Source organism: Hyperolius riggenbachi, chromosome 8 (genome assembly GCF_040937935.1).
Source record: "Hyperolius riggenbachi isolate aHypRig1 chromosome 8, aHypRig1.pri, whole genome shotgun sequence".
NCBI lineage: Eukaryota > Metazoa > Chordata > Amphibia > Anura > Hyperoliidae > Hyperolius > Hyperolius riggenbachi.
The window spans coordinates 37,153,181-37,168,786 of record NC_090653.1 but is presented as its reverse complement, the minus strand read 5'-3'; the positions used below and the strand labels follow the sequence as shown (position 1 = coordinate 37,168,786).

Genomic DNA, 15,606 nt, shown 5'->3' with positions numbered 1-15,606 from the left:
TCATTTGACTGTGTGATTGGTCAAAAAATTGGGACCAATGATTGGTGAAATGCTTGGTGGCTATATATAAATTGTCTTGTATGTTTGTCATTTCATATCCTGTCACTTGCTTGAGAAAGGGGGATTCCCCCGAAACGTCGCATATCTATGTGACTGATTGCTATGAAGAATAAAAGAGCATAATACTTTATTGATGGTGCCGGCTTCATCCCTCTGCTATTATACATCCGTGTGGTTTACGGACAGCCTAGCACATCATACATGTCTTTGGAAGGAGTGCCTCCTCCTCATATACTTGGATGCATTTTTCTGTCAGACATGCAGTGCACAGAACACTGTGTATTGCTAAATAATGCAATACATTAAAAAATGGGAGTATGAGCTTGGGAGTTAAAGCCCTGAGGTAAAAACCTCTCTAGACTTTTATCTTTCTTTGTGTTCCCATCTAAAATACATTTTCTCAAGTTTCTTTAGTGTGCGTTTTGTACATTATGAATGTAAAATGTAAAAATACACCTTCAAAACATATACAAAAGCTTTTGCTAGGCATCCATAGACTTGCATTGGCATGCGTTTCTGTGCACAGTGCACAGAAATGCATGCAACAATGCAAGTCCAAAACACGCACCTCTGCAACGTGCTACTGTGAATGAGGTGCATAGAAATTCATCGATTTTGTAATGACCTCAAAAATCCCATATTGCACACGTTGTAAAGCAGACAGCAATGCGTGCAATGTGAACGAGCCCTAAGAATGGCTGCAGTTTACATTTTCCCACTTACAATGAATGGTTGAAATTTGATTGGCTGTCACCAAGTGCCAAGTTTGGGGACTCTGGCTTTGTTACTGTGAGAATGGCCAGCCTTCCATATTTTGCCATCGATATCAACGGGGAAAATGTGATTGGTTGTTTGTCGTTCCGCCCAGGTGTGTGTTTGTGTGTGTATGTAATTGGTAGGATGGAGGCACCTAATGTGTGTTCTATTTTAGTATTTTAAAATACAAATAAAAATGATATAATAAAAAGAGAGGCTATTGCTTACCTCTCCAGAAGATATAGACACTAGTTCAACTTGAAAAAAAGTTTTTATTCAAAAAGCAATCTGGCAGCGCATTTCACAGGTCATGGCCCGCTTCCTCAGGTCAATACAAAATGTCTTGATAGCATAGGTGATAGAGTGTAGGTGCCTCTAATAGTATTAGTATCTAGTATTAGAGACGCCTACACTCTATCATCTATGCTATCAAGGCATTTTGTATTGACCTGAGGAAGCAGGCCCTGACCCGTGAGATGTGTTGTCGGATTGCTTTTTGAACAAAAACTTTTTTCCAGTTGAACTAGTGTCTATATCTTCTGGAGAAGTAAGTGATTATCTCTCTTTTTATTATATAATTTTTTATTTGTATTTCAAAATACATTGTGCACCTCTATCCTACCCATTACCAGTCAGGCCTCCTTTGGTGGTAACAGCTTTGCAGTTTTTCTGAGAAGTCGATCGTACTACAGGAGAGCGACCATCCAGTATCCAGCAGGACCTGGAATACCGAGCAGGGCTACAGGAGAGCGACCATCCAGTATCCAGCAGGACCTGGAATACCGAGCAGGGCTACAGGAGAGCGACCATCCAGTATCCAGAAGGACCAGGAGTACCGAGCAGGACTACAGGAGAGCGACCATCCAGTATCCAGCAGGACCTGGAATACTGAGCAGGGCTACAGGAGAGCGACCATCCAGTATCCAGCAGGACCTGGAGTACCGAGCAGAGCTACAGGAGAGCGACCGTCCAAATATCCAGCAGGACCTGGCGTACCGAGCAGGGCTACAGGAGAGCGACCATCCAGTATCCAGCAGGACCTGGAGTACCGAGCAGGGCTACAGGAGAGCAACCATCCAGTATCCAGCAGGACCTGGAGTACCGAGCAGGGCTACAGGAGAGCAACCATCCAGTATCCAGCAGGACCTGGAGTACCGAGTGGGGACGGTTAATTCCTTGCAGGCTTATATGGTGGTTGCAGGAACTGCAACCCACCTTTGTGAGTATATATCTATATAATTTTATCCTCCCTATACCTGACGATACTGCACCATTGGGCTCCCGGTCTCTCCCTACTTTTCACCTAGGTATTCTTGGCCCTTACGAAAATCACCAAAGATAAAAACCTATATGTTTGGGGGTGTGTGTGTGTACACCACCAAAAAAGTACATGATCGTATTGCTCAACATAGGTGCTCTGTCAGGGGACAGACTTCTGATATTCCAGTGCCTGTATTTTGTTGTGTGATCAAATAAAGAAGAACTATATGCTGCAACTCCTCGCTGGTTCTTATATGAACTTGAGGAAACTGGGCACCCTCATTTGCGAGCATACCTTACAGAAAGCCTGTGAAAGCTGCTTACTCCCCCTGGACATGGGCATCCGCAGAGGCAAAATGGGGTGGACGCCCCCCACCCTGGCTGTCAGCTGCAAACCCCCCCCCCCCCCCCCGGCTGTCCTGTCTACCTATAATGTAAAAGGCAGCATCCCAGTAGCCAGTGTCAGACCTCCGATCAGCCAGCGACCAGTAAGAGAACTCACGGATACCGCACTGATATGTGGAAGTGACATCATATGTCACTTCCGCATATGCAACGCAGTGTCCATGGGGGTACCACGCATCTACTTCACACTAATCAGATTCCAACAATGAATCGGCACCACACCAGGTAAAATGTTAAAGCTCTTTTATTGCATCACATCAATGGCACAATAAATGACAGATGCTGTTTCGGGCATAGCCCTTTCTCAAATTGCAATAGCCACAATAAAAACACAAGTGAAATGCCTTTAAATAGCTCACCCCCAGTAAAAACACCAATCAGTGTCATGCTAGGCAGGGCAAACCGTGGACCTGATGGGGAACAGGTAACCTAATATGCAAATATAGATTTAAGCCCATTTACCTGTCAGCTGTGTGATGGTCAAAAACCTGGAGCGCAAAACACCAAGCCCAACAAGCACATTCGGCAATCAGTGCATCTTACATCAGCGCCGTCCCTCAGACTGCCACAATAGCCAATCACCCCGAGCCGCGTCGCATATTACCAATTAGCGCATCCGCTGTATGTGAACACGGCCACCGCCCCTCACGTCAACACATCGACCAACCACCGCCGAGTCACGTTACTTCAAGGAGAGCCGTTCCATAACAGCACCACGGAACCACTTGCGTTCCAAAGCATACTTTTGAATGAGCAAACACGGAAGTGAGGTATCGTGATGCGGGCGGTAACCCTAGTAACGGCAATACAAAAATGTGAACCGTTTGGAATCATATGGATTTCTGCACGAATTGGTCATAATACGTGATCTAATCTTCATCTCAGTCACAACAATAGACAATCACAGTCTGCTTAAAGAGAACCTCTACTGAGTAAAAATATTTAAAATAAACACATGAGGTAACTTAAAATGAACACTGCATAGTTACCTTGCCATCAGTTCCTCTCAGAAGCTCGCCATTTTCTTCTGACAATAATTCCTTCCAGTTCTGACAATATTTTGTCAGATCTGAAATATATCAGTTGCTGTCAGTAAAATATCAGTTGCTGTCAGTTATAGTTGAGAGGAAAACTGATGTACCAGGTTAAAGAGAAACTCCGACCAAGAATTGAACTTTATCCCAATCAGTAGCTGATACCCACTTTTACATGAGAAAAATAATGATTTTCACAAACAGACCATCAGGGGGCGCTGTATGACTGATTTTGTGCTGAAACCCCTCCCACAAGAGGCTCTGGTACCGTACGGTACTCCTGGCAAACTGCCACAATGTAACAATGTTCAGACAGGAAATAGCTGCTTACAGCTGTCTGTTAAAGCCAGACCAGCTAGCAACAGCTCCTTAATCTGCCCACAGTAACAATGTCACCATGTAATACATGTCAGAATGTGAATCTGGGAGAGGAAAGATTTTACAATGAGCAAACACTGACTAAATCATGTATACATAATTATTGTAAAAATGAAGCACTTTTTTTATTACATTATTTTCACTGGAGTTCCTCTTTAAGTCTATGTTTCCCTATGGCTCAAGTGGGCGATGTTACAGTTTAACTGTGTGCTGACCAGAAAGCTGTTATGGGTAATGGCCATTTTCAAAATGGAGGACAGAAAATTCCCTTGATTACAGTGAACAAACAGGACGCGGGACAGGAGAAAGACACTGAGGAGTAGACAACATGAAAGGTAAGTATGACTTGTGTATGCTTATTTTGACTTTTAATTTTCAGTTCAGGTTTTCTTTAAGCTAATACCACACAAATAATTAAATGTTTCCATGTTTTTTTATTGATCACACCATGTAAACATGGTGCTGTAAAGATGACTGCAAGAGCACAGTGCAGAATGCTCAATGAGGTGAAGAAGAATCCTAGAGTGTCAGCTAAAGACTTAAAAAAAGTCTCTGGCATATGCTAACATCCCTATTAGCTAATCAATGATACGTAAAATGCTAAACAAGAATGGAGTTCATGGGAGGATACCACAGAGGAAGCCACTGCTGTTCAAAAAAAAAACACATTGCTGCTTGTTTAAAGTTTGCAAAAGAGCACCTGGATGTTCCACAGCAGTACTGGCAAAATATTCTGTGGACAGATGAAACAAAAGTTGAGTTGTTCGGAAGAAACACACAACACTGTGTGGAGAAAACAAGGCACAACACACCAACATTAAAACCTCACCCCAACTGTGAGGTGTGGTGGTGGCATGATTATTTGGGGCTGCTTTGCTGTGTCAGGGCCTGGACTGATTGCTATCATTGAAGGAAAAATGAATTCCCAAGTTTATCAAGACATTTTGCAGGAGAATGTAAGGCCATCTGTCCACCAGCTAAAGCTCAGAAGAAAATGGGTGTTGCAACAGAACAATGATACAAAGCTTAGAAGTAAATCAACAATAGAATGGCATAAACAGAAGAAACTATGCCTTCTGGAGAGGCCCAGTCACTGTCCTGAACTCAACCCGATTGAGATGCTGGGGCATGACCTCAAGAAAGCGATTTACACCAGACATCCCAAAAATAATGCTGAATTTGAAACAGTTCTGTAAAGAGGAATGGTCAAGAATTACCTCTGACCATTGTGCACATCTGATCTGCAACTACAGGAAATGTTTGGTTGAAGTTATGCTGCCAAAGAAGGTTCAATCAGTTAATATATCAAAGGGTTCACATACTTTTTCCACCTCTACTGTGAATGTTGACATGGTGTGTTCAATAAAAACATTTAATTATTTGTGTGGTATAGAGTGTGATTGTCTATTGTTGGGACTTACATGAAGATCAGATCACATTTTATGAACAATGAATAATTTTGGACTGGACACTTTTTGCTCAAATGCAAATAAAAGCTGAGATTTTTTTCCACAATAATACCTCTTGTACATCATCTTATTATCTTTTTGGAGACACCTATGTCATTTCCGGTCAAAAAACCACTTGCTGGTTGAATAAAAGTAACTGTAAGTCAAAATTTGCCAGGGGTATGAATAATTATGGGCAACACTGTATATAGATAGATAGATAGATAGATAGATAGATAGATAGATAGATAGATAGATAGAGATATCTATATATATATATATAAAATCGTGTGTGTGTGTGTGTCGATCACGGCTTGACCGATTTGAACGAAACTTGGTACACAGATCCCTTACTACCTGGGATGATAGGTTCTGGGGGTCTCGCGGCCCCCCTGCACACCTGGGCGGAGCTACAAACAGCAAATCAGATTCCACCCATTCAAGTCAATGGAAAAAATGTAAAAGGCTGCCATTCTCACAGTAATCGAGCCACAGTCCCCACACTTTGCACAGTTTGTCACTTGGTGACCGAGGTTACAAATCCAGGAAAAGTGGGCGGAGCATAAAACAGCCAATCAAATTTCAGCCGTTCATTTTAAATGGGAAAATGTAAACTGCAGCCATTCTTAGACTGTTAATCGCAGGGTTCTCAAACTTGCCACACTTGGTCACTGGGTGAATGAGATTAAGATTCAAGAAAATGGGTGGAGCCTACAACAGCCAATCAAAATTCACCTATTGATTTTCAAGGGGAATATTTAAACTGCTGCTATTCTTACACTTTTAATGGCAGAGGCTTCAAACTTGCTACAGTCGGTCATTGGGTGACTGGGGTCAAAGTTCACTAAAGGGGCGGGGCCACATACAGCCAATCAGATTTCCTTGGTGGATAAACTGCTTCCATTCACACATTTTTTATGCCAGGAACCTGACAGCTCACAAACTTGGTCATTGAGTGACTGTGTCAAGGTTACGAAAAGTGGGCGGAGCCAAAACAACTTTTACTGGGAAAATATAAACTGCAGCCATTCTTACACCGTTAATGGCAGGGTTCTCAAACTTTGCACAGTTGGTCATTGGGTCACAGATTAAGATTTTGGAAGGTGGCTGGAGCCTAAAACAGCCAATAAAAATTCCCCTTTTGATTTTCAAAGGGAATATTTCATCTGCTACCATTCTCTTATACTGGTAAAAGCAGATGCCTCAAACCTGGTACAGTTGGTCACTGGGTGACTGGGGTCCACATTCAGAAAGGGGGCAGAGCCACAAACAGCCAGATTTGTTTATTTTTCAATGGGAATATACAAAGTATTGATACCAAGGACCCCAAAGCTGATAAACTTGATAATTGAGTGACTGTATGTCAAGGTTAGAAAAAGTGGCCGGTGCCAACAACTTCATTTTTTACATTGCAGGGTTCCCAAACTTTACACAATTGGCCACTGGGTGACTGGGATGAATATTCAGAAATGTGGGTGGAGCCTACAACAGCCAATCAAAATGTACCTATTCATTTTCAAGGGGAATATTCACATTGCTACCATTCTTACACTGTTAGTGGCAGAGGCCTCAAACCTGATACAGTCAGTCATTGGGTGACTGGGGTCCAAATTCACTAAAGGGGTGGAGCCACAAACAGCCAATCAGATTTGCTAAATTGATTTCAGCCATTCTGTTATTGCCAGGGTTCTCAAACATGACACAGTTGGCCACTAGGTGACTGTGACTAATATTCAGAAAAGTGGGTGGAGCCTACAGCAGCCAATCAAAATTCACCTTTTGATTTTCAAGGGGAATATTTACTTTGCTGCCATTCATGCACTCTTAATGGCAGAGGCCTAACATCTGCTACAGTCAGTCACTGGGAGACTGAAATTTAAATTCTGAAGGGAGCGGGCCAAAAACAGCCAATCAGATTTGTTTAATTTCAATGGTAAAATGCAACTTATTGATGCCAAAGACCCCAAAGCTCATAAACTTGGTCATTAAGTGACTGTATGTCAAAATTAGAAATAGTGGGCAGAGCCAAAAACAACTTTTTACATGGGGAAATGTAAACTGCAGCTTTTCTTACACTGTTAATGGCAGGGTTCTCAAACTTCACACAGTTGGTCACTGGGTGACTAGGATTAATATTCGGAAAAGTAGGTGGAGCCTACAAGAGCCAATCAAAATTCACCTATTGATTTTCAAGGGGAATATTGAAACTGCAGCCATTCTCACACTGTTAATAGCAGAGGCCTCAAACCTGCTACAGTCGGTCGTTAAGTGTTTGGGGTTCAAATTCAGTAAAGGGGTGGATCCAAAAACAGCCAGATTTCTTTGCTGGATAAACTGCTTCCATTCGCACAATTTTGATGCCAGGAACCCAAAAGCTCACAAACTTGGTCATTGAGTAGTGCCTGTGTGTCAAGGTTACAAAAAGTGGGTGGAGTTAAAAACAGATTTTTCTGGGAAATTGTAAACTGCAGCCCTTCTTCACTGTTAATGGCAGGGTTCTCAAACTTAGCATAGCTGGTTACTGGGTGACTGGGATTAATAATCAGAAAAGTGGGTGGAGCCTAAAAATGCCAATCAAAAATCACATGTCGCTTTTCAAGGAGAATATTAAAATTGCTGCCATTCTTGCACTGTTAATGGCACAAGCCTCAAACCTGGTACAGTTGGTCATTGGGTCACTGAGGTTCAAATTCAGAAAAGGGGACAGAGCCACAAACAGTGAATCAGATTTGTTTCATTTCATGGGAAAATACAAATTATTGATGCCAAGGACCCCAAAACTCACAAACTTGGGCATTGAGTAGTGACTTTGTGTCCAGGTTACAAAAAGTGGGCGGAGCCAAAAACAAATGTCACTGGGAAAGTGTAAACTGCAGCCCTTCTTACACTGTTTATTTTAGGGTTCCCAATCTTTGCCCAGATGGTCACTGAGTGACTGAGATATTCAGGGAAGTGGGTGGGGCCTATAATAGCCAATCAAAATTCACCTGTTGATTTTCAAGTGGAATATTTAAATTGCTGCCATTTTTACACTGTTAATAGCAGATGCCTCAAACCTGCTACAGTTGGTCTTTGGGTGACTGGGGTTCAAATGCTGGAGAGGGGTGGAGCCACAAACAGCCTATCTGATTTGTTTAATTTCTATGGGAATATACAAATTATTGATGCCAAGGACTCCAAAGCTCACAAACTTGGTCATTGAGTGTTTGTGTATTAGGGTTAGAAAGTGGGCGGAGCCAACACCAGTCAAATACATACCCGGGCAATGCTGGGTCATCAGTGGGTGGAGACAAATACAAATTTCACTGGGAAAATGTACACTGCAGCCATTCTGTTAATGGCAGGGTTTTTAAACTTTGCACAGTTGGTCACTGGGTGACTGGGATTAATATTCAGAAAAGTGGGTGGAGCCTACAAAAGTGAATCAAACTTCACCTGTTGCTTTTCAAGGGGAATATTTAATTGCTACCATTCTTGAACTGTTAATGGCACAGGCCTCAAACCTGGTACAGTTGGTTATTGGGTGACTGGGGTTCAAATTCAGAAAAAGGGGTGGAGCCACACACACCCAATCAGATTTGTTTCATTTCAATGCAGATTATTGATACCAAAGACCGCAAAGCTCACAAACTTGGTCAGTGAGTAATTGTGTGTTAGGGTTAGAAAAAGTAGGCGGAGCCAACACCAGCCAAATACATACCCGGGCAACGCCGGGCAATCAGCTAGTACTGTATAATATATATATATATATATAAATATTTACCCTTATACTACATAGAAATGGTAAGATTGGATGAAAAAATTGTACCATGTATAGCCACCATTACACTGTTAATCGCAGGGTTTTCAAACTTACCACACTTGGTCACTGGGTGAATGGGATTAATATTCAGTGGGTGGAGCCTAGAACAGCCAATCAAAATTTACCTATTGATTTTCAAAGGGAATATTTAACTGCTGCCATTCTTACACTGTTAATCGCAGAGGCTTCAAACTTGCTACAGTCGGTCATTGGGTGACTGGGGTTCAAATTCACTAAAGGGGTCAGAGCATCAACCAACCAATTAGATTTCCTTGGTGAATAAACTGCTTCCATTCACACATTTTTGATACCAGGAACCTGAAAGCTCACAAACTTGGTCATTGAGTGACTGTGTCAAGGTTACAAAAAGTGGGCGGAGCCAAAAACAAATTTCACTGGGAAGATATAAACTGCAGCCATTCTTACACTGTTAATGGCAGGGTTCTCAAACTTTGCCCAGTTGGTCACTAAGTGACTGGGAATAATATTCAGGAAAATGGGTGGAGCCTACAGCCGCCAATCAAAGTTTACCTGTTGAATTTCAAGGTGAATATTTAAATTGCTGCCATTCTTACACTGTCAATAGCACATGCCTCAAACCTGCTACAGTTGGTGACTGGGGTTCAAATTCAGAAAGGGGTTGGAGCCACAAACAGCCAATCAGATTTGTTTAATTTCAATGTGAATATACAAATAATTGATGCCAAGGACCCTAAAGCATATAAACTTGGTAATTGAGTGACTGTATGTCAAGGTTAGAAAAAGTAGGTGGCACCAACAACTAAATGTTTTACATCAAATGCTGGAGGGGGCGGTTCCACAAACAGCCAGTCTAATTTGTTTATTTTTTATGGAAATATACAAATTATTGATGCCAAAGACCCCAAAACTCACAAACTTGGTCATTGAGTGTTTGTGTGTTAGGGTTAGAAAAAGTGGGCGGAGCTAAATCAGATTTCTTTGGTGGATGCCAGAAACCCGAAATCTCACAAACTCGGTCACTGAGTGACTGTCGTCAAGGTTATAAAAAGTGAGCTGAGCCAAAAACACATTTCACAGGGAAAATATAAACTGCAGCCATTCTTACACTGGTAATGCCAGGGTTCTCAAACTTTGCCCAGTTGGTCAATGAGTGACTGAGATTGAAGGACCACTGTCAAAAAAATCTTAATATTTAGAATATACATATATAAAAACATACAAATAAGAAGTATGTTTCTTCCAGAGTAAGGCCCGGTTCACATTAGCGGTCGCCGTCCGGAATCGCCGTGCCGGAGCCGGACCGCATGCAGAACGGACGGAACGGACGCACGGCATAGCAATGAAAGCCTATGCGTCCGTTCACATGCGTCCGTTTCGTCCGGACCGGATCCGGACTCCGGCATAAGACCCAACATGCGCTATTTTTTGGTCCGGCTCCTCCGGCAGCCGTATCCAGAGCGGAGCCGGACTGCACCATCCGGCCAATACAAACCAATGAGAACCGGAGAGCGCACAACACACTGGCTAAAAATCCGGATGTTCTACCCCACTTCCTATGCGTACTGTAGCGGCGATTTTGAATGGGGACACATGGGCAAGCATTTTGGAGTGGAGCAGCAGTGACTTTAAACGTGCTGGAGATGTTGGCAGTATGTCGGAGGTGGAGGTGAGTGCTAAACAGCGGAGGGCCTGATTCCACAGATCCACCTTCTGCTGACCTCCCAGACCCCAACATTTTTATTCGGTTTCTAGTATCTTTTGCCAAACGGATCCGGATCGCATCCTGATGAACACCTGATGCAACCTGACCGGATCCGGATCAGAACCGTACGGTTCCGATCCGGATCCGGTCCTTATCCAGTCAGGTCATCCGGACCGTTTGGCAGAGAACCGCAAGTGTGAACCGGCCCTAAAATGATCCATGAATTACGTTTCTCCTGTGTTGCTTTCACTTACAGTAAGTAGAAGAAATCTGATATTATGACAGGTTTTGGGCTAGTCCATCTCTCCATAGGGCATTCTCAGCATGGCCTTTATTCTTTTACAAAAACACTCCCTGAAGAGACTTATACAAAGATGCTGCCCAGCCTCCCTGCTCAACGTACACTTTTTTTAGCAGTTGGACAGAGCAAATGCCACTCGCCAAGTGCTTTTGAAAATAAAGAAATCTCTGAGAATCCCTCATGAGGAGATGGGCTAGTCAAAAATCTGTCAGTTATGTCAGATTTCTACTACTTACTGTAACAGCAACATAGGAGAAAAGTAATGTATGGCTCATTTTACTCTGGGAGAAATGCACTTCTTATCTGTGTATGTTTACATATATTTTAAATTTTAAGATTTTCGCGACAGTGGTCCCTTAATAAACAGGGAAGTGGGTGGAGCCTACAATAGCCAATCAAAATTCACAGGTTGAATTTCAAGGGAATATTTAACCTCCCTGGTGGTAAGCCCGTGCTGAGCACGGGATAAGCCGCCGCGGAGGATTGCTCAGGTCCTGTTGGGCCGATTTGTACACTTTTTTTTGCTGCACGCAGCTAGCACTTTGCTAGCTGTGTGCATAACTCGATCGCCGCCGCTCGCTGCCGATTCGCCGCTACCCGCCGCATTAGAAGGTCTCCTCCCCCCAGACCCCGTGCCCAGCCTGGCCAATCAGTGCCAGGCAGCGCTGTGGGGTGGATCGGGACTCCCTCTGACGTCACGACGTGGATGACGTCAGTGACGTCATCCCAATCGTCACCATGGCGATGGGGGAAGCCAAACAGGAAATCCTGTTCTGAATGGGATTTCCTGTTTGCGCTGATTGCCGGAGGCGATCGGAGGGGGTGGGGGGATGCTGCTGCACAGCGGCTATCATGTAGCTAGCGCTAGGCTAGCTACATGATTAAAAAAAGAAAAAAAAAATTCAAGTGCTGAGCTGCCCTCTGGCGGTTTTAAAGTGAATGTTTACCGTTGAAAAAAAGGAAAAGTCAGATACTCACCTAAGGAGAGGGAAGGCTCGGTCCTAATGAGCCTTCCCTCTCCTCTCCCGGTGCCCGGTCCCGCGCAGGATCCCCCGTGGCAGTATTCGATTAGTTCGGTCAAATACTGCCACTTCCGCATGCCGAAGGCTCCCTTCGGAAGCCTTCGGGAGCACTCGGGCTCCCGATGACGCGGCCGCTCCATACTACGCATGCGCGAGCGCCCTCTATGACGCGCTCACGCTTACGTAGTATGGAGCGGACCGTCTTCGGAAGCCCGAGTGCTCCCGAAGACCTCCGAAGTCCCTGCGGCGGCGGACGCGAACGGGGGAGCCAGCGCAGCACCGAGGGCACCGGGAGAGGAGAGGGAAGGCTCATTAGGACCGAGCCTTCCCTCTCCTTAGGTGAGTATCTGACTTTTCCTTTTTTTGACCGGTACCCATTGGCTTTAATAGACCTCCAGGGAGGTTAAATTGCTGCCATTTTTACATTCTCAATAGCAGAAGCCTTGAACAGTGTACAGACGGTCACTGGGTGATTGGGGTTCACATTCTGGAAAGGGGACGGAGCCACAAACAGCCAATCTGATTTGTTTAATTTCTATGGGAATATACAAATTATTGATACCAAGGGCCCCAAAACTTATAAACTTGGTCATTGAGTGACTGTATGTCAAGGTTAGAAAAAGTGGGCGGAGCCAACAACATTTTTTACATGACAAAATATAAACTGCAGCCACACTGTTAATTGCAGGGTTCCCAAACTTGACACACTTGGTCACTGGGTGACTGGGATAAATATTCAGAAGAGAGGGTGGAGCCTACAAAAGCCAATCAAAATTCCCCAATTGATTTTCAAGACTAATATTTACATTGCTGCTATTCTTACACTGTTAAATAGCAGAGGCCTCACATCTGGTACACTCTGTCATTGGGTGACTGAAGTTAAATTTTGGAAAGGGCAGAGCCAAAAACAGCCAGATTTGCTTAATTTCAATGGAAAAATGCAAATTCTTTATGCCAAGGACCCCAAAGCTCATAAACTTGGTAATTGAGTGACTGTATGTCAAGGTTAGAAACAGTGGGTGGAGCCAAAAACAACTTATTTTTTACACGGGAAAGTATAAACTGCAGCCATTCTTACACTGCTAAATACACACATAAATACACACACACATATATATATATATATATATTTTCAAAGAAGAGCGTTAGATTCAGGTTTTTATTATTGTTCCTCATTTCCTGTCTCCCTCACCTCCGGAGTTCCTGTTACAGCCTCAGAAGTCTATGTTGGTCTCTGGAATAAAACTAAGGGGAAATTTTCCTACTAGAAACATAAACAGCGGTGAAAGCTAAAGATTTTTATTTTTTTACACAACTTAAAAGAACAATATATCTCAGGTGTTGGGTTTTAAGCTGAATACTAATTTTAGTATACCGTCACATTCAGTAATAGCCCTGTATAACTAAACACAAGTCAGAATTATAAATGCTACTTACCTGGGGCTTCCTCCAGCCCCTGGCAGCCGATATGTCCCTCCCCGCAGCTCCAGTTTCCCAGGTCCCCTCCGCTCGCGCTCACGTGACCTGGAGCGTTTGGGGCGGAGGCACAAAACTACTGCGCCAGTGCAGAACGCTCCTGGCCACTGGAGCTTGACCACCAGTGGTGCAGCCACAGAAGATGCCAACCTAGCGAGGTTGGCATCTGCACAGGGGCCTACCAATAGGGGCTGCAGCCCTTGCACCCCACAAGGAGCCCCCTGGGGTCCACTCAGGGCCATTTTGGGGGGCAGGAGGGGTCACAATATGAAGGGAAAGCGTGGCCACACATCGGCGGGGAGGGGGGGACAGTCCCCTCTCTCCCTCACCTCGGGCTCTCCCCTCAGTGTGCTGCCCTCCTGCAAATATCAGTGGCAGTGGGCGGCAGACAGGAACACATACCTCCATGCGTTCCATGCACTTGGGGTTCCAATCTCTAAGTGTCTGACGCTATTTTCTGCGTGAAGCACTTAGAGGTGGACCTCCGTGGTGAATGGAGGTATGTGTTCCTGCCGCCGCCCGCTGCCACTGATAATTGCAGGAGGGGAGAGCCCGAGGTGAGTGTCCCCCCTCCCCGCCGATGTACGGCCATGCAGGGGGGGCTGGTGATTTCTAGTTACACCCCTGCATCTGCAATCAGGGCTGTGGAGACAGAGCAGTTTTGGGTACCTAGAGTCGGAGGGCTCAATAAAATGAGGAGTTGGATGATTTTTGTACAAACTCCACAGTCCTGATAAGAATTAAGCTAAGGAGTTGAGAAGTCAGAGCAATTTTGGGTACCTGGAGTTGGATGATTTTTGTACCGACTCCACAACCCTGTCTGAAACGGAGGGGACCCGGGACACCGGAGCTGCGGCGAGGGACATATCAACTGCCAGGGGCTGGAGGAAGCCCCAGGTAAGTAAATCCTGTTTTTTTTTTCCTCTGATGTTTCCTTTAAGTCGGAAAACACTGTGCCATCTCTGTCTCCTGTACCTCCTCTGTGCCTCCACTACAGTGCCCCCCTCTGCCCTCTGTACCTGCTTTAACAAGTTTAAAAGTCATTTTGTCTTTGAATTTTTTTTAAATCAATTTTCTCAAAAACTACAAGTCCAATTTGAAAAATAAAAAAAACATTTTTTTGACTTGTTCACACAAAAAAAAAAAATCGTAATTTTCTACCACGGCCAATTGAAAAATATATATTTACACATAAAAATATATATAATTTCTGTGTAGGATGTTGCAGGCATACACTGGCATGGGCAGACATGCATGTGGGCGGAAATGGGTATGCATGCTGGCAGTCGTGGGCATACATTTTAGTACCCATTTTTGAAAGGGCCTAATTGTCTAATTTATTAATAAATGCAAAATAGAATGTTTTTCATTTCCATTTAACAACAAAATGAGACATATTCCACATTCAGATACTTAGCTCTATGTCACTCACCCCATGGGACAGTGAGTGTCTCCTCCAGGCTGCTGTGCTCCACATGGCAGGAGTAAGTGTCGCCCTCCCTTGTTGGCACTTCCACACTGATTCTGGTCTGATAGGTGCCGTCAGGATGGGGGAGAATGGGACTGGCTTCATCTGAAGGAATATGGTCCTCTCCATTCCTCACCCACTTCACATCCACAGCTCGGGGGTGAAACCCGTACGCCAGACACTGAAGTCTTGTCACCCCGTCTGGCTGCTGACGGCCCCACACCTTCACCTCTGGCCGCACTGACAGGAGAGAGAACACAGTGAGGATCTGCTGGGAGCACAGAAGGGGGCGCTGTGTGTGCTGCACTGACAGGAGAGAGAACACAGTGAGGGGCTGCTGGGGACACAGAAGGGGGCGCTGTGTGTGCTCTGCAGTGACAGGAGAGAAAACACAGTGAGGGACTGATCGGGGCACAGGAGGGGACGCTGTGTGTGCTCTGCACTGACAGGAGAGAGAACACAGTGAGGGTCTGCTGGGGGAACAGAAGGGGGCGCTGTGTGTGCTCTGCAGT

The 15,606-nt window shown here is 44.5% G+C and overlaps 1 protein-coding gene across 2 annotated transcripts in view; it reads right to left on the bottom strand.

Annotated features, from left to right (window-relative positions):
* Positions 1 to 15,606, bottom strand: part of LOC137528726 (class I histocompatibility antigen, F10 alpha chain-like) — a 116,134-nt gene that overhangs the window by 38,756 nt on the left and 61,772 nt on the right. For both annotated transcript variants that reach the window (XM_068250238.1, XM_068250239.1), the window contains exon 4: positions 15,059 to 15,334. In XM_068250238.1, the coding sequence (XP_068106339.1) occupies positions 15,059 to 15,334 (276 nt within the window). The remainder of the gene's footprint in view (positions 1 to 15,058; positions 15,335 to 15,606) is intronic.